At 36.5% G+C, this 18889-nt stretch overlaps 2 protein-coding genes across 2 annotated transcripts; one reads left to right on the top strand and one right to left on the bottom strand.

The window, feature by feature from the left end:
• The first annotated feature begins 396 nt into the window (after positions 1-396).
• On the top strand, positions 397-6717 carry LOC7480673 (lysine-specific demethylase JMJ31). Its single transcript, XM_052450698.1, has 10 exons — positions 397-627; positions 737-814; positions 891-964; positions 1159-1234; positions 2121-2173; positions 2361-2477; positions 4043-4127; positions 4700-4815; positions 4906-4999; positions 6368-6717. Exons 1-10 carry the CDS (start codon positions 547-549, stop codon positions 6428-6430), a joined length of 837 nt encoding a protein of 278 aa, XP_052306658.1. The 5' UTR covers positions 397-546; the 3' UTR covers positions 6431-6717.
• A 3902-nt stretch (positions 6718-10619) lies between these two features.
• LOC7480015 (protein indeterminate-domain 12) lies at positions 10620-15089 on the bottom strand. Its single transcript, XM_002302054.4, has 3 exons — positions 14126-15089; positions 13629-14025; positions 10620-11878 (listed from the first exon to the last, which is right to left on the bottom strand). The coding sequence occupies exons 1-3, from the start codon at positions 14307-14309 to the stop codon at positions 11041-11043; spliced, it is 1419 nt and encodes a 472-aa protein (XP_002302090.3). The 5' UTR covers positions 14310-15089; the 3' UTR covers positions 10620-11040.
• Between the last annotated feature and the right edge of the window lie 3800 nt (positions 15090-18889).

The following is an 18889-nucleotide window of genomic DNA, read 5'->3' on the forward strand; positions in this document are numbered from 1 at the left end:
TAAAAATTGAAAATAGAGTTAATTATAATTCAATCCTTATAGTTTACAAGATAAAACAAATTAGTCCCTGTCGTTTAAACATTATTTAAATGACCCTTTGACTGGTGCTGGTCATTTTTAATTAAACAGTATTTTGTACCACAAATCTGTTTTATTTTCTCATAAATATTTTCATACTATCTATATCTTTTTTATAAACTTTTTATCTTGAAACAAATAAATAAGTAAAATGAAATGAATGAAAAATGTTGTAAATGAATATGAAAATACAGGGATCAAACATATAGTTTCTGAAACTACAAGGACCGATCAATGGGTAAACTTATAATTAACCCCCGAAACCATGATTTCTTCTAAATTACACAATCAACCCTTGCACTCCTACCAAATTACCACCTCCTCTCCCTGTCAGTGCAACTGGCACGATTTCCTCGCCGGTGCAGGAACCTTTCAATATTTCTTACTCGGCTACTCACACTCACTGTCCTTGAAGTTCGAACTTCAAACTCGCTCTTCTCACTCATTTGCGAACGATTTGGAAATAAGATGGAAGAGGAGTCTTTGCAAGTTCGACTCCCTTCTCCCACAGAATTCGCTTCTGAAATCGAATCCAAAAATGTCTCCGCTGTAATTCAATTCAATTCCTTCTCTATATCTCCTGCTTTTCAGAGCTTTCCATCTATACTATCTTGTTTAGAGCTTATCTATTCACCACTACTATTTTTTGGCTTCAAAGGTGTTCAATGGATGCATTAAGAACTGGAAAGCTTTCGTCGAATGGAATCCGGCTAATGGTGGTCTCGATTACTTGCAGGTTTCTTTAATGTTTTAGAATTATTTCTATTAAACGAATGTGATTGCTTAATTAATTGAAATTTAGGAACGGGTAGGATCATCTACTGTGGAAGCTATGCTATCTAAAACAGCACCTGTATTTTACGGTGATATCAGAAGCCATGAAAGGGTAGTTTTAATTTTTTCCCATTTATTTATTAATTGATTGATTATTATTATTATTATGAATGTAGCTTTGAAGTGCTTCTTCTTATTGGTATACTGTTTGTGGGTTCAATTACTGTTTTCCACCTTTATTGACTTTTGCAAGCAAAGTATGCGAAACACGGACAATGGTCCTGATTCTTTGTTGCAATCAGGAAGATATCAGGATGCTGTTACTGATGTAGAGCCCAGTTTGCTTTCTGGCGATGCTCTTCGACAAATTTATGTAGCACAGGTTGGAATTTTGCTGTTTCTAGAGGCCGGCCGACTGTTATTTTTCTTGTTTATCGCGTTTGATACCGTGTGATATTGAATTATTACGATGGTGAAAATTTAAATTATGTTTGAATTTTAATTGTCTGTGATCAGGTTCTGATAATGAATCCTGAGGATCGAGAGTGTTCAGCTTGAAGGTCTTAGGGATGACATTCAAACAATTTGTGCATTTCTTTCTCCAATTAGTTGTTATTTAGTTTGCCTCTTTCCGTGGTTCACTAGTTGTTTGCTGTTGATTGATTTTGCCAGCCTACATTTTTGGGGACAAAAGAACTAGCTTCTGTCAATTTGTGGATGAATAATGCTCAATCTAGGTTAAGCACTCGCTATGATCCGCTGTTTTCTTTCATTCTTTCTTTGTTTTTGTATATTCTGCACCATGGAGACTTTCTCTCTTTAGCTGCTAGTTATAGATTCATGGCAATGCTAATAGCCCTTGCAGAATTTTATTATTTGTAAAAAACCTACAAAACTCTTCGCTATTTTTGCATGCTAATGCTTTCTTCCTACTCACGCAGCTCCATGTCAAGCTTTTAGTTTGAACCCTTGACTATTGAACTATTTGGTTTAGACAGTTCCCTTTAGCAATTTATTTATTAGTTGAAAAATTGCCATTTTGTTGTACTGTTTCTCTGTTTTTTAGAATTTCAGACTCTCTTCGATTAATTAAAAATGCTTTATCTGTCCTCATCAAAAGGACTAATCTATTCTAGATACTGCTTTTTTGCCTACTGAGTTTGCTGGCTTTGTTCTTTACATTATGGTATTGGCTTTAAGACTATCCCTATGCGTTAGATCTTGCTTATTTTTTATTTCCCTTTTGCTGAAGTATTTCTTTGTTGCAGTTGTTTTATGCCCCCCTTCTGCAAGTCCATTTTTTACCCAAAGCCTGTGTTTGGTGAGGCCTCAAACCACATGTATGCCACTTTTTTGTGAGGAACAAGAAGTTAATTTCTGTTCTCCCTTCATTTCGTAAGAGCAGGAAAATGTAATTCGAGTAAGGTTTGCTTAGCCACTGCAAACTTTGGAATTGTATATTTTTGTGATTGTTTATCTTTTTTGTTTTGTTTTCTTCTTGCTGGCAGTTCTGTTGCTCTTGAAAACCCTGACTTCTCATTATATCCGAGAGCAAAATGCTCCATGGACTACGCTCAGAAGGTTTTTCTTCATGCAGATGATGCACTTTTCATTCCTGAAGGCTGGTAAGGTTTAAAAATGTAACGATGCTCATGAGAAAGTTCCCTGCACTAGGAAACTTCCTGTAATATGAGAATATAATGCTAACTTGAAAGCTTCTGATATAGTTCTAGCCTTTATTTAAGTTTGGTATTGACCTTTTCTTTCTATTTTCATAACAAATTACAAGAAATCTGAGATGTGCCTTTTACTTTCTTTCATGACTTCTGTTCTCTGTTGTATCAGGGGTGTATCCATAAAGTTTATTGCTTAGTCATCACAAAAGGTGGCAGAGCTGACTAGAGAGATTGATGAATTCTTGTGGTGGAGGATCAGGAATTAGGAATTACAGTTGAGTTTGGTGAGGAAAACATAAAAATATGAGTTTTGGTGGCTATTGGTTTGGTGTTGAATTCTGTAAACACTTGCAGGAATTGAGACCTGAAGGCAACATAAAGAAAATGAATCATAACTGAAGGTTACAGAAATAACCTAAGACTTCCGAAACATAGGAAGTAAAACTTAACAAGAAACCAATAACTTTCTAATCCTTAAGAAACCTTAAAAAAAAAATACTCTTCTTTGTTTATGCACAATTTATTACACCATCATCAAGTCATTAGACCTATTTCTTTGACTCAACTTCACTTTTAGAATTTAGTCAGGTGAGATGACTGTTGTCTCCACAGGTTCCACCAAGTAGATAGTGATGATTTGACCATTCCTGTCAACTTTTGGTGGTAGTCCAATTTAATGTCTAATATGTTAGGGCACATGGATGCTTATTATTTGGGGAGAATACTAATAAGGTGCTTTTGATTCATTATCTTCTATAATGTTTCAGTTGTTTCTCCTTTTTGTCTCTTTTTTTTAAAATGTGAAATTGTTTAAGTTTGGTGTCGGCATCTGCAGTTAAGCTATCACAATTTGGTGATTTTGTTTTCTCTAACATGTTATATTGGCTCGCCAAATTAATGTATAAATTCAAGATTGACAGACAAAGAAATTGTACGTCCATCGCCTTGATATGCCAGATGTTGCAAATATCATTGCTTATTCCTAATTGAGACCTTTCTCTTGTTTTCGGGCACTGCAAAATGTTTTTTCTGTTAGCTTGCTTGCATCATATTTACATGAATTCTTTGCCAATGTGCAGTTCTTTTTGTGAGACTGCCTTGGGTTTGTCATCAGCCACGCCTCTGTAGTGTAAAAACATTGCAGTGGAAAGAGAAAAAATGTTTCTGCAAATTATTAGTCAAAGAGATTCTGCTTGAGCTTTGAAAAGCTCGAGGGTCACTTACAAATAAAATTGTAAACCTAATTTAATTGTATTTGGATACTTTTTTGAAGCTTTTAGATTTGTTTGTAGACTAAAAGCTTTGAAATCTCAAGTATTATGACAATTGGTGCTCAAAATATCATATTCAGAGTCTTCTTACTAAAGAGTACACATTAATGAAAATTTCAAAAGTTTTTTTCATCCAGTAAGTTTGAGTAGTCTACTATACTGTTTCTTTTCCTTCCTGTCTCTTGTTTTGAGCTTCAAGTTTATGGTCAAGCATTTCGACATGTCTATTATATTTGAAATCAGGACAGAACCAAGCACTCCCCAAGGCTTCTCCTGGCTCAGAGAAACTGGAGGCATACATGTGAGCTGCTCCGTAATGGAGGAGGAGGTCAGTTTTAATAATTACACCATTAGGTTTTCTTTCCCTTTTCAGTTCTAACTCAAAGGAATTCCTAGCTCGTTTCCAGTGTCTTTCTGGAGACTGATCTTGATAATCTTTTACCAGATCATGGGTGTTGTGACTCGAACATGTCATTCAAGAAACAGGGTTTACAAGGGCAGGACCAACAGCAGAAAGTTAAATTGCATGAATTTGAACCACGTTCTCTCCAGGCTCTTCATGAACTTGTTTCTTTAGTTCTTGACTGTGTTCGTGTTAACATCACTGACCAAAGTCAATGCATACAATCAACCCCAACAAATGATTCTAAAGTTAGCATGAAAGATGAATGTGATGAAACTTTGACAACTAATTTATTTTTCTTAGAGGATAATCCAGTTGCTAAAATTCTTTGGACACTTGATCCGAGAACTCTTCAGAGCATCCTTCTTTCCATGGCGGCGAGTATGCTCTCCCTTATAAAGCTCCAATAGGTGGATGGGATTTTTATTAACAGTGTAGGAAATTCCCAGCTATCACAAAATAAGCTCCAATAATACATGTCATATTCCTCTTCCCAGCACAATTTTCCAAGAACCTTGGATGCTCTAATACTGCACTTGCTTTCACCAGTGGGAGCAGAGGTACTTACACGGAAGTTTGATGAGATTGATCAACAGACAACAGAAGGCGATCGGTATTTGTCAAAAAAATTATTCTTAAAAGGAAATAAGAACTTGCCTTTAATCTTTGTATTTGCTCTACAATTTGTCATTTTTTATTTCAGGAACAAATTCTACCAAGGCTTTTATGGTGCATTTGATGATCAATTTGCTGCAATGGATGCAGTCCTTAACGGGAAGGAATTATTTGCTCACTGGGTGATTTTTTTTTCTTCTTGAATCTGTCTTGCTTAACCACATAAATTACATATTTTATCATATTTTTATGATTTCAATTTGTATGTATTTAGGTACTTATGTTTTGCATGTGAAATTCATTTTGCTCTAGGCTCAATGATTTATTTATTACTATAATGGAGTGAGGAAATAACAGTGTCTGAAAGTGCTAGAGCATCCAACTGAAAAAGCTGAAAGGTAGGAATTGGGATTGCTTCCAAATTCTCCATCCTAGGACTTCGCTTCCATGACCTATAATTCAGTAATGGCCTACGGGCTTAACTTGTGGTCAATCAACTTAACAGTGAAATACAGCAAGTTACAACCACCCAAAAACTTAATATAGTATGCAGAAAGTCTCATACTATATTTTAAAATTATACCAATATATCAAAATGCTATTAAAATCACAGCCCCCCCTCTGTTTGACATGTGATTTCTGAGCTTGGAGCATTCTCTCTTGGGCATTACTGTAATTGGCCCAGTCTCAACCAGTATTGTCTTTGAAGTTTAATTGGTTAGACCATACATCTTCACTAGCTATGTGTCACAGAAATTTCTTTTCCAAGTTGTTATATTCCAGCATGTTACAGATTCAATTTTGATTCTTCACTGGCCTCATGCTACGAAGCCTCTTCCTGGTTTGGAACTTAGTGATGGAGTTCACATAGCACACGTGACACATAGGTTAGAAGGTTAACATGCAAACAAATATAGCCAGGATCCTTTTTAGATATTATACTAAATAGATTTTGGTGAATGAGCCCAGAAATCCATGTTTCTTACCCGTTTATTGGTATTGAAGAAACAAAAACACTCAAGTTCTTCCCGGAAAAAGTTTGCATGGTGGACTGTTGCTGTGCCATGTTAGTATCGCCATGCATGATCATTACACTCACAGTTTATATACTCTGAAGTCTGGATTTTTATTCTTTTTGCACTTTAAAAGCTGTACTGGCTGAATCCAACTCTGGATTCCTACTCTTATTATAGTTTTCTGATCCAGTTCAACTTTGACCACATCGATTTTTCCCCAAATGAGCGTCTTTTTAAAGTTTTCCATGGCCTTTGTTTTCTTTTTGGTTCTTTGTATTTTCCTATCTTCATCCGCATCTTCATCTAGACGAACTTTTTTTTGTATTAGCTTTGTGGCATCATCATCTTTATCTTTGATTCATACGCAAGTGTCGTAAAGTCTTCCAAGCATGCCTATAGATAAATGAGTACATTCTAAAAGTTTTCTACTCTGCTAAAACAGAATTGTTTGTTAAAGATGAACATTATATTGATCAGCTTTGATGCAATGGGGACTGATGAGTATAAATTTGACATTTAATTTTCTTGTTGCAGGCATTTGAAAAATCTCTCGATAAATACTTGGGAGTAAACTTTGACGTTCCACCACCAATTTGATAGGCCATGCAGTGATGCAACTTCATGAAAGAATTGGTCCCACCTGCAGTATTAAAAGAGTCGAGCAAAGCATTTCCATAGAAGCAGCTTTCTGTCATAATCGGTACTTTTACATGTGAGTCATCCATGCTGTAGAAATATAAATGATTGCTAACTTTGAATAGTGCTGTATATGTCACATCTTTCAATATGCCACACTATCCCAAGTAATTTGACTCTTAATGAAACTAACTCAACAGATCAAAAGTTTGTAGTCTGAATTATGGAACTTCATGTTCTGTCCAAAATGGTCTGTCGAGAACGCATAAGCTATTAATATCTGTCGGCATCAATAGCAATATCTTCCCTAAATAATGGCTTTCGTCTTTAAATCAGAGCAACACTGGAGAAAGAGGTACATGTGGAAAATAATCTGACATTATGTATGATTCACCGGCCAACAAGCATCTCTGCTGTTGACACAAACCAGAAGGAAAGGTCACGTAACCATATAGTTGTTGACAGATAACGCTTTTGTCTGGTTTCTCACCTTCTGTCATTTCTTTATTATGAACGTATTGCTGAAATCTTGTCAGTCAAAATTTATGAGGTAAAAGAAAATGAGGTTTCATGGAATGCTGTCAAAGATGCAATTTATACTGTATTAGAGACCACGGTGGTGTATATGTGATTTACTTTTTCTTAATTCATTACTGATGATACTTATGAGGCGCTGTGTGGAAAAGAGTATGCTGCATGGGGATTTGCAGCAGGAGGATTAAAGAGGAAAAAGCATAGAAAAGAAGGCTTTGGTAATTGCTAGGACTGGGAGGAAGAAAAGAGGGAAAAAGAGGGTTTGTTAAGATGAGGTTCCCTAATGGAAGATGACATATGCAAGGGTGTTATGAGAGGAAAAGGGTGGAGATAATGGAAGAGAAACTTTTGGCTTGTCTGGTTGTGCGGCAGAGGGATATAAAAAAAGATGCAGTCTTTTTTAGCAGGCAAATGGCATGTATAGTACCTTAACCCAGCAACTTACACATATACTTTCTAAAAGCTTGGATATTCCATATAACACCCGCAACCTCTCCTTTTTATTAATCCCTAGGTGTATCCTCCCTCTTATCCTAGTGAATATACAAAGTTGCGGTAACAAGAATTTTCCCATTACTTTTCTCTGGTTCAGATGCTGCGAGTATATATGCAAATGGAACCTGAAAATCTTCAGGATCAACGAAGAACTCTTCATACGCCTTCTTTGGGGATAAACAAACCCTAAAATCATGTAAACCATTTTGTACGTGATTCTTCTAGTCATTATCTGGATGTGTATCGTCGGTTGCAGGAATATTGACATGCAAATTTCACTGTTTTCAGATGGAGACTGGTCTCTTGACATTGCAATTTAATTTGTTAAAGAATGAGATCGACTGGTGGGTCATGGAAACAAAGTAGAGAAAAATCATTGGAATCTCAATAATATTGGTTAAGCTGCCTACCATAACATGGGGACGTGCACAAAATTTGATAAAGGGATGTAGGGAGATCATCAAGGAAAAGAAGACTCAGAGAATTGTAATTCAAAGTTGTATTGAGCATCTTTTTCATAACCGTTGACAATTCTCTCTTCTCCTCTCCTCTCCTCTTTTTCCTTTTGGTTTAGTGCCACTATGTCCCGGACCACCACCACACTCGCACAGATACACATACAGCATCAACTTAGTAGCCTTTTTACTCACGCTTATAACAGGTTTTACAGCCATTTATACCATCTTTAGAAAAGGCTACATTTCTTTGATATCATCAAAAAAATTTCCCCTTAGTACCATAAAGTGACGGTAGACGAAAAAGAAATTCTTGGAAATCGCTAATATCTCTTGAATCCTTAACAGGGATTTGATTGGAGAGGGTAAACAAAACAGTGGAATTGCCAGAAATTTCTAAACCTATGCCCCAACTGCTTATGCTATGGTCTCATCAAGGATTCCCGTCTTAGCATATTTTATGTACTCAAGGCGTAAATAGTGACTCATTCGAAAGAAACCATCGACTCCATTCTTCCTAGGTAGAGAGAGCTATATTTTAATTTTCCGGAGCCCATTAATTGCTTGGTGAGATCGTCTAGCTACAGCACACAAGTTGTTTGCTTGTATATTTACTCACCCACTTATAGATTCGGTCTGTGTGAATGTGTTGACAATATGATAGCTTTTCCGAGCTCAATCACTTACTAATCCCGTCGAGGACATCTCAATCAGAAAAAAAATGACTGATCGGATGGATTTTCCAATATTTAGTCACACATACGTACACAGGTTCTGTTGAATCGGTCCTATCGAAGAAGACTTTAAGTCCCTTTCGGTAAGCTGTCGAATTTGAAATTCTTTCTTTTAAATTAACTGTGTCATTTGGACAAAAGCTGGACAGACATGCTAAAGAAGTACAGAGGCAAACTTTTCATTCGGTGTGTGAACAGTGGCGAAGCCAGTCAGTCACGAAGAAAAGCGGGGAAATTGCCCCTGATTAAATTTTGTCCTGTATAGATATCAGTACCGTTTACATAATAAAGGTTCAGAATAGTCATTGTATTAATTATTTTGAAACCGTATCTTTCACACACACTAGAGCTAAAACAATAAAATGTGAAAAATAATTCAATATTTATAGCTAGGCAACGGTTAATTACACATGGCGGATATAATATTATTTATTTATTTATTTGGGTCTAAAATCAATTCATTTAATTTGAGAGGTTTTAATATTCAATATGGTATGTATATGTTGATTTTTATCATAAAGATCAAAATAAATAACCTTCAATTTCTATGGTAAAGATTTAATTAAGTATATATATATATATGTTGTAAGATATTATATTCAAATATATATAGATCAATTAATATCTCCAACCAAATTTTCACATGAAAAATAACCTTATGCTAACACATCAAAAGTCAAAACCCTCTTTCCCATCCACAATATAGAAGAAAACTCCATATCCATTTCTAAGAACACAAACCTCAATGAAAATCTTGCTAAGGAAATTAATTAGCTAGCCTTACATGCTACTATATATATATTGTTTTGTTTATTCATTCCATTGGATTAGATCTCCAACAAGAGGGAATTGCCCAAATCTTGATAGAAGTAGCAAATTGCCTTTTTTTTAAGTTAATAGATAAGTAACGAAATTAAATGCCATTAATTAATTAAGCATTTGCATTGCTATCGAACAATATAACTAACGTGAATTGAAGGGCTTTTTTCCTTTTCCCGAATAAATCAAAGGGATTGTTGCCAAGAAACACGAAGGAGACATCTTAAAAACATGATAATGGGCTATCACTGTTGATTGAGTTGCAGAGAAGGAGACACTCGTGATCAATATCAAGTGTACAAGGCATGGCCCTCCACTGACATGCATGCTTACCTCATTTGGTACTCGCTTATCTTCCCTTCACAGTAGACCTGTACCCCTCCATAATATATAATTATATCCCACAACATATCTCCTCCTTTAATTCTCAAAAGCTTCTATTCTTCACGCATTATTTTTGGTGGTCATTTCCTTAAAGATGGAGGGCGTTTGTCCTAATCCTAATCCTTTGCATGTAGAAAGCGTCGTCTTCCTGTCACCTGGAGCGTGTAAATATGCTGTCATCAATGCAATTTGAAGTTAGTGGAGAGAAAACCTAAGTGATTGCCGGAGTAATATTGCTATTTCGAAATCTGATCATGTGCACGAACGACATTGCACTCAGTCTCAGCATTTCTTCCAAGTCTAAATGTGGGTTCTCTATTAATATACATAACGAACATCCACAGCTGATGGCGCCATGATCAAGATCATCAAACCTGGAACCAATTTAAGCACATAAATTGTAATTTGAAACATGTGGGATTGACACTTGATCGATACTTGGATCGATGATTAAAGTTAACATGAAAGGGATAGGGGGCATAAAGATTTGAACAAAAAAAAGATTTACTTTTGTTCATAATAAGATAATAACGGTAGCAAATTAGGGCCAGTGAGGTCCATGAGGGTTGTCTTTTATGCCCACCTTGCATAAACAGCAAAAAAGGGACAGTGAACAAAAAGAAGTTCTTAGCTCAAAACCAAACCCTTCCCAATTCTAATGCAAACACAAACATGTAGTCTCATGTGATCTTCTTGTATAGCTGTCTAGCTAGATAAAGATGGGATATGTTCTCAAGGAAATGATGTTTAGAAATAGTGCCCATAAAACCAAATTCCATGGAGAAATTATTACTATATTCTACATGTGACATAATTTTTCCGCAACAAAATTACAAGGCAGCCACCATCGTCACCTAGTAATTAAGGCCAATCCTCTTGATTACCATATCTAAATCTATCATTCAAGAGAAGGTGGACAAAAGTTAAAAATGAAAGGCAGGATATTGAGAAATTGCTGATAGCAGTCTTAAAGTAAAGAGAGATAATAAGCTTGCATGGAAGATGAGGTTGATGATGGCATAAGAAAGGTTCTAGATTTTTCTTCAAAAACCTCCATTAAATTCTTGTGGCAAAGGAGACATGGGGCACCTCGGCCATTTTGAAGGGAATCAATGGAATCACCATTTTACCCTTTCCTTTTTGGGGCTCCCTAGCAATCACCCCACGCTTCAGAGGCAGAAGGCTGAGCGAATCCAAAACCACCGTGGGGCTTCAGCAGCGAGTGGTCTCTCTCGTTGTATTGCTGCTGGTGGAACCCTACACCCCCTGTATAGGTTAGAATTTCCCTCACATTCATGCTAACGTTAACACTCCCATTCGCATTGCTAGCAGCATGGCCATGATGATCCCCACACTCAGGCGCAGTCAGACCCAGAAAGTCTCTTGTCAGGCGATCACTCTTCTGCCACGTGGCAAGGCTGTTAAGGTTGTAACTGGGACCCTGAGAGACGTGACTCACCGAGTCAACATGAACCTGACCCGCTGATCCCAACTCGCCCATGTCCAGCTGGGTCATGTGACTGTGACCCACTGAGGTCTGAGTGGCACCCACACTGGCAGCCTTTTGAAGGAGTGCAGTGGCTGACAAGTGGTGTGATGCTGCTTGTGACGTGGCAGCATTCGACAGGCTTTGGAAGGTTGGGGCTAACAAGCCCTTGTGGCTAGGCATTGTTAGTGGTGGTTCTTGGAGAAGTGAAGCGGGGATTTGAAAATGGCCGGTAGTTTCAGGCTTGATGTGAACTGGGTTTAGGGGGTTATTACTGCAAGGGTTCTGATGGTGAGGTGGGTCCCAAGGAGAAGTGAAGGAGATTTGGTGGTGAGCTGTGGTAGAAAAGAGAGAATGAGGGTGGTGGGTTTGAAGTGGGTTTTGAAGGAGGAGAGCGTGGGCATTTGGATTTTGGGAGATAATTAGCTGGTGAGCTGAGAGTCTTGCACTTTCTTCAGCTAACGCGTCACAAAATGCCCTGTGGGTTATGAAGCTATCCTTCCTGTAGTTTCGACAATGCATGCACATAAAGAGATCATCAGTGAACAGTATCCCAAACCAAAATAATAAATTTAGTTTTGTGATTAACAAATAATTAATGATGATGAGGAGTTCAAATCTTAACACCATTGATATGTTCATATCATGATTTTCTACATTTGGAAGAAAGATAAGAAAAAAGATACAGTACACTATTAAGAAAAAAAGAAAAGAAATTAAAGAATCCTGAACAGCAAGAGAGAAAGGATATACTTGGTAATAGTTAATTATCAATGCTTATCATCTTGATTTATAAAAAAAAAACACATGACCAAAAAAACGAGAAACGGGATCAAGAAGAAAAGGTAAATGGAGAAGACTGTATTAAGGATTAATGTCTCTTTCTTCGCTTGACTTAATCTTAAATTGTTGTATTTCAAAGGGTGAGAGACCACAAGGCCATGCATGCGGATTGGATAGACACATGATTGTCGTAAAGCTAGAGCAAACACTAAAGTAAAACTATCTTTTTTGGTCAAAACTAAAGTGTAGAGAGAGAAAGAGAGCTAGATTCATGAGAATTGATTGATGTTTATGGATTATGCATGCAGAAATAGTCATTGATGGTAAAAAGGATCAAAATTCAAGAAATTGGTGAACAACGATAACATGAAAGGCTTTTGAAAGTCGAGCGCATGCATGTAACAAAGATATGAAATTGAAACCCCAAAATCTGCAATGCAAATGAAAGAAGATGAAAGCAAATTAGGGTATCAGATTTTCTTGCAGATTTATCAGTTTTGGTCATGGTGGAAGGTCACAGTACCGTTTCAGTATTTTCTGCAAGTAAATCATGGCATTCTTCAAGGGAAAGAAATCATCACGGGTTTTACTCAACCATGAAAATCCCCCCCAAAAGCAAATTAAGAGCTTTCCTTTCACTTTTTTCTTGGACAAGAACAAATATTCATCATTGTTTTTGAGACTTCAGTCCCCTCCCCCGTCATAAAGTACCAAAAGAAGTAATCACGGTGAAAAAGCACGTCAAACCCTTCGAGGGAAATGCAAATATAGCATCGATCAAACGTTGTTTAATATTGTGGATGGCGATGTATATCAAAACAGGTAACAATGGTGCTCCTTCAGAGCCCAGATCCCCAACCAAGAATATAACAATACAATTATGATTCATGCATTTGAATGCAGGAGACAGGAAAAAAATTACTTAGCTAACTCATCTTGAATTAAGACACAAAACAATATATAAAACAAAAGATTAAGTTGATTGTTCTCCCATAATTCCTTATTAGTGTCTTGTTTGTTGTTTTCAAAATTTGAAATTGGCAGGTTCAGATTTCAGAGGCACTGCTTTCAGTTACTCTTACAATGTTAGCAGTAACAGACACTTGTATTAATGGTGTCCACTTCTAGGATACCTGCCAATGCATATAAGCTCCAGATATATTCCATGCAGAGCTTGCCACTCTTGTATAAAAACAAACCACTGAAACAGAACAGACTGAAACAAAATACAAAGACCATCCTGAAGACATGAGATGAGACTTCCCACTCAAACAAAAGATAAATTTTTTTGCTATGAATCCCAATATAGTAAAAAACAGTGCATAACTGTAAAACATCAAAAATTAATAAAGAAGGGAACATTGGGACTCTGAGATGAACAGAAATGTAGAAAGACCAAAAAACTATATTCAATTTGAAACCCCTCAAGATAAAAAGGTTAGGGGAAAAAAAGAAGAGAAAAAACTCACCTGGAGAAAAGGGTTCCACAGTCACATCTGTACTCTCTTGTTCCACAGGTTTTAGAGTGAGCCTTCCAATCTGATTGAACAGCATAGATCTTTGAGCATTTTTCACACTTCCACTTCTTCTCCCCATGTTTCCTGCAATAATGTTTCTTGATACCTGTAAGGTCACCCAAAGCCCTTGAAGGATGATGGTGAACACACGTAGGCTCGGGGCAAACATAAGCTTTCTTTTTAATTTCTTTGCTGTTTCTTTGCTTCAGCTTCCAAGGAAGGTTATGACCCCTCCTATGAAGCTGAAGATTCTGATCCCTCTGAAACCCCTTGTTGCAGATCTCACACACAAATCTATTGGTGGTCAATAAGGTCTTTGGAGATAATGCTATCACTTCAGCGTCTGGGTCTGCAAGACCATATATAATGAAACCGTTGCGTATATATATGGTATTAGCATGTCTAAAATAGTTTAACACGGTATTGAAGAGAGTATAGAGAAAACCTACCTGGGTTTCCTGGTAAGTTTCTCTTCTTCTTGATGGTCCTTTGTTGTTGCTGCTGCTGCTGCTGCAGAGGAGAGATGGTTGAAGCCAGTTGATTTAAGCTACCAAAATCTTGAATTCTTGTGCCAGAAGATACACTAGCTTCTTCAGACAAAGAAGTTGAATTGGACATGGCTGCAGGGAACATGTCTGTGAGGAAGAAAACTCCAACAAAGAAAAACCAAGAAATGATACCCCCCTTTGTTTTGTTTGATATATTTCTTGCTAGCTACTTTTATTTGAAGTAGCTTCTGTTCAAGAGTCCACTTTTCACTCTTGAAGAAACAACAAGATGTAAGAACAAGAGCAGAAATAGAGAATCCCTAGCTTTGGACACAACTAAACTAAACAAAGCTTTATTGATAAACAGGTGGCAGTGAACTATAGACACAGAAAGGCATCATTCATTGGGTAGCAAAACCAAAATCTCGTGAAGAGATGATGATCATGATGGGTTATTCTCCAAGTCGCTATCTAGCCATGGATTGCTTCACTGAGCAAATCTGCAACACAATTCAGATGTATCTCTTTCCAATCTTTCTTTAACAACCTCTCTCTCTCTCCCTCTCAAAAATCATCAACTAATAAGCTAGATGAGAGAGGGCTCACCATGCAATCAAACATAGAAAGACCGGACAGTAAGTTGGTTTTTCCTTAAAAACCTTTCACTGCCCAATAACTCTCTCCTTTCTGTCTATTTATGTCTATATAAAGGAGAGAAGGGAAAAATAATAGAAATAGAAATAATCAGTATACAGGAGGTGATGATTACAATGGCAGACCAAGGATGAGGTTGGCAAATTAGAAAAGTTACGAAAAAAATATATACGAAGAAAAAGATAGAGAGAGAGAAAAAAAAAAGGCTAAAAAAAAAACAACTGTACGCAGAGGAGAGAGATAAGCAAAGGCCAAGGAAGAAAATCCAGACCCACTTGATTCATAATCAAACGTTGTTCTTTATTTTTACTCTCTCTTTGCTTATAAGTATTTCTTCAATAATTTTTCTTTTAAAGGATGACGTTGTCACTTTCTGTCTTTTCCTTTGTTCCTGTTATAAAACACCCAAACCCTAAAAGGGCCTTGATTTAAATGGAATGATATATATATTAAAAGGATGGATGGCTTAGAAGAATGAGAAGCTTAAAAAGCTTTGAGGATGGTAAAGGCATGCAAGGAGCTAGAGCTATAGATGGATAGGACTTATCTTCTTAACCTTTTCTCTTACCCCACAGCTGCCATCACTGGGTTATTGATTGACTCGCCAAGCTTATAGTACACCTTGTCTAAACCATGCATTAAGTGAATTTGAGGGTTTGATTTACTATATTTCCGATCGAACTATTGCTATGGAATATTATTACTCCATTTTTTCAAGTTTCGTTTTCTTTCAGATACTCTCTTTTATCCCTTTTCATGCCGTTGTAATTAATTCTTAGAGATGACTAGTTTAAGCGAGTTTAAGCTATATAAAACCATTTTTGGGTCGTGATCTTACTCAACAATTTAGTTTACGTAATATTTAATTATTTTGCTAATTTGATTTAAGAAAATAGTCTTACTCCATTATACTATAAATAAGATGTAATCCAATCTTACATTATTAAAGGAAACTTTCAAGTGTATATATATATGTAATCGTTAGATCAAATTTGTGTGTACGATTGAATGGTTCTTGGTAAAAAATTCGAACCCTGTCCATATTTATCTTTTAATTAAAATCAAATTTTTTATTTGTTGATTTAGGTTAATTAAACCCGACCACAATAAATACAATACGTGATCTTTCTTGGGTTTTGGCCTAATTTTTTTACCACCCTTGTTTTTTCCTCGAAGGTTAAATTAAGTAATAGCCGTTTAATTTAGATAGGTAAAAAGGAAAACGGGCTGAGTTTTAATATATACGATTCGGAGGAGATCAACATTGGATTAGTTTTTAGAGCAATTAATCAATCTTTAAAGCCTTATGAATATACAGAAAAAACCATATATATATTATCATATTACAATCGATCGAGTTTGTGGAATTTTAATTAATCGATTTCTTGTTTTTCATTATTTTGTTGAGGGTTTTTCTCCCTTTATGTCCCTCTTTCTGTTGTAACTATTATTCCCTCACATCCTAGTATACAGTGAAAGTGCTCAAGGGGAGATTAATTTGGAAGGTCCCTCTTCTTCTTCTTTATTTCTTCCCCTTTGAACTTTTTCTTATTCCAAACCCAAATCTAAAGCCATGAAGAAATATAGCATAGATTGACCTTTTTATCCCCTTCATAATACAGTTTTTCCTGAACTTCCACAAACAGAGTGGCCATAAACGTCTTTGTGCGATTAGAGGGATATTCCCCTTCCTTTAGTGGTCATGCGTGGCCTAAACATGGAAGTTCAAGGGCGCGGCAACCATGCAAAATATATCCAGATAACCCTTTAGTCGTGTGAGATACATAGGACCCATCTATAATTTGAACTTTCCGAAAAAATTATACTTCACATATAATATTGCACAGCGTAGCGTTGAGCCGTTAAGCAAATCCTTTGGAATCCTATGTGTTTTCTTTTGATCTACAATTCTTTTTTTTTGAATCAATTTGGCTTTAGGGTGAGATTCAATTTGCTTTTATCTTTTGGGATAAGATGAGATTTATTCTTCATTGATTCACCTTTAACCCAAAAAAGCTACAGGGTGATGCAGTCTAGGCACAATACATGGCTAAATTACAAAGAAAGCTATAAGAAAATGGCTAGCTAAACTATATATAAGATCAAAATAGCTAGCCAGACTTTACATAGACAGACACCATCTTGGACATTTGCAAGAAATTATAATCCCAGAGACTGAACGAGTGAGGCCGTCACAAGTCATCCATAACAGATATATATATTGCAAATTGTTACTAATATAGCCAGTCATTTGTGGACAATTAAACGTGGGATTAGGTCGAGTCTCTGTACTTACCAAACTCCAGGTCAATTGAAGAATATACGCCTCATATTATTTATATAGTAGCGAATCGGAGGCACTAAAGCTAATTTGTCTTCGAATGCAGAAAATTCTTGCTTTTTTAATTCTGGAATCATTGAATATATATATATAATCCCAGTTGTGTTAGAATTTTCTTGCTCCACGCTGTGGCAACTGATGCTGGAAGGAATCCCAGAATTTAGTGAAACCGTGTCTTCGATAGGAGTAAGGTGGTCAGCTATCTGTTGGTGTGACATTTCTCCTACCATTTCTCAACACAAATCTCAATTCTATCTTTTTGATACTCGTCTAGCTATAAATATTTCAACATGTAGTGGTAGAATTACTACACTAGATTAGCTGTCACCTACAGCAAGACACGAAAGCCAATTAGCTTTATATATTAATTAAGACTTAATTAGATATCTAGAGTTTGAGTTGAACCCAGATTTTCCACGATCAGTAGATATATATATATATGAGGTATGAAATGATGACCTTTTCAAGAATATAATTAATAATTCACATCAAGTTATGATGCTCATCTAGTTGTAGTCTTTCATGTTACTTCTTGTAAAATATCTCCTAAGAATTTGAGTTTCTTATCCTTTGTGCATGCAGAGAGGCGCATATTGATCAGTGGGAAAGAAGAATAGCCCTTTTGTGGGCCATTCCTTTTCTTCACGGGTTCTTCTATTGCCAGATTCTCTCATGCAGGTTTACCTTTCCTTTCTCCCAAGGGCACAATGAAAGGCATAATTGCATCAGTGCATCAATAATTGGATGTATTGGCAATGTCCTCCCTCAAGATCTTATTATCATTTCCCTCCTGCTTGTCGCCTTGTTGTCAAGAGTACTAACTAGATCACGCACCCATTAATTGTGTATTGAAACAAAAGGCAAAGCTCAGCACCAGAATGCCAGCTTTACCGTGTTTGTGTGCCCTAAATTTGACTCTTTACATCATCAAAACTGAAGCACAAATATTCACAACCAAGCTCCACCAAACCCTAAACCATGTCAATCCATTAATTAAAGCATCATTTGCTTTCCTTTTGTATGGTTTCTATTTTCCGTATCTGTTTTCAAATTTTTGTGGGAAAGAAAAACAAAACCAGCAATCGCCATCACAGTTTTTTGAAAACCAATTTGTTTTTTTTTTTTTTTACATCAAGAAAAGAAGAAAAAAGACGATGCTAAACATAACAAAAAGCAGCTTTGGCGTATATATAGAGCTTGCCAATTCAAGGTCTGGGCCGGGGTCAAGAAGGGCACCATTTTAGCCACCTATATGGGTCAAATAGCCTAGGCACCATGCAAAATATTGATGTCATTAAATTCGAGGAGACTTGAAGCTGCAAATTAAGCAAGATGCATGTCTCCACAGCTAGTCAACAACCCTACTCTAAAATCTCATTTAATCGATAGAAACTCTCCTCCCTTGAGCCCTGCCTGCAAACCATTACGTCTCCAGATGGTCTATCATGCATGTGACTCAACTCTTCAACCTCGTATCTCTTAATTACTTAATTCCATGATTAAAAAAAAACCCTTTAATTTACAGTCAAACTTTCATCATAAACGAGGACATAAATCTGAATGCACAATTGTTTGTTCTTATCAAAGATTTAAGGGTGATAAGCAATTTACAGACAGAATCAGGAAACCCCCAAGTCATTACATTATTTTCCCCCCCGGATTTATTGAAAGGTTGGCCAAGGTTTCGAAAAACACAACAAGCACTAACCCTCTCCAATTCCGAAAATTCG

This window comes from Populus trichocarpa, chromosome 2 (assembly GCF_000002775.5).
Source record: "Populus trichocarpa isolate Nisqually-1 chromosome 2, P.trichocarpa_v4.1, whole genome shotgun sequence".
In the NCBI taxonomy this organism is placed as follows: domain Eukaryota; kingdom Viridiplantae; phylum Streptophyta; class Magnoliopsida; order Malpighiales; family Salicaceae; genus Populus; species Populus trichocarpa.

Excerpts from the sequence above, each read along its gene's own strand:
- LOC7480673 (XM_052450698.1), top strand. The coding sequence starts at position 547 with ATGGAAGAGGAGTCTTTGCAAGTTCGACTCCCTTCTCCCACAGAATTC. Across the intron at positions 2,174-2,360 it reads TTACCCAAAGCCTGTGTTTG|TTCTGTTGCTCTTGAAAACC; the intron begins GTGAGGCCTCAA and ends TCTTGCTGGCAG. Across the intron at positions 5,000-6,367 it reads AGGAATTATTTGCTCACTGG|GCATTTGAAAAATCTCTCGA; the intron begins GTGATTTTTTTT and ends TTCTTGTTGCAG.
- LOC7480015 (XM_002302054.4), bottom strand. The coding sequence starts at position 14,309 with ATGTTCCCTGCAGCCATGTCCAATTCAACTTCTTTGTCTGAAGAAGCT. Across the intron at positions 14,026-14,125 it reads AAACTTACCAGGAAACCCAG|ACCCAGACGCTGAAGTGATA; the intron begins GTAGGTTTTCTC and ends ATGGTCTTGCAG. Across the intron at positions 11,879-13,628 it reads TGTGGAACCCTTTTCTCCAG|GAAGGATAGCTTCATAACCC; the intron begins GTGAGTTTTTTC and ends TCGAAACTACAG.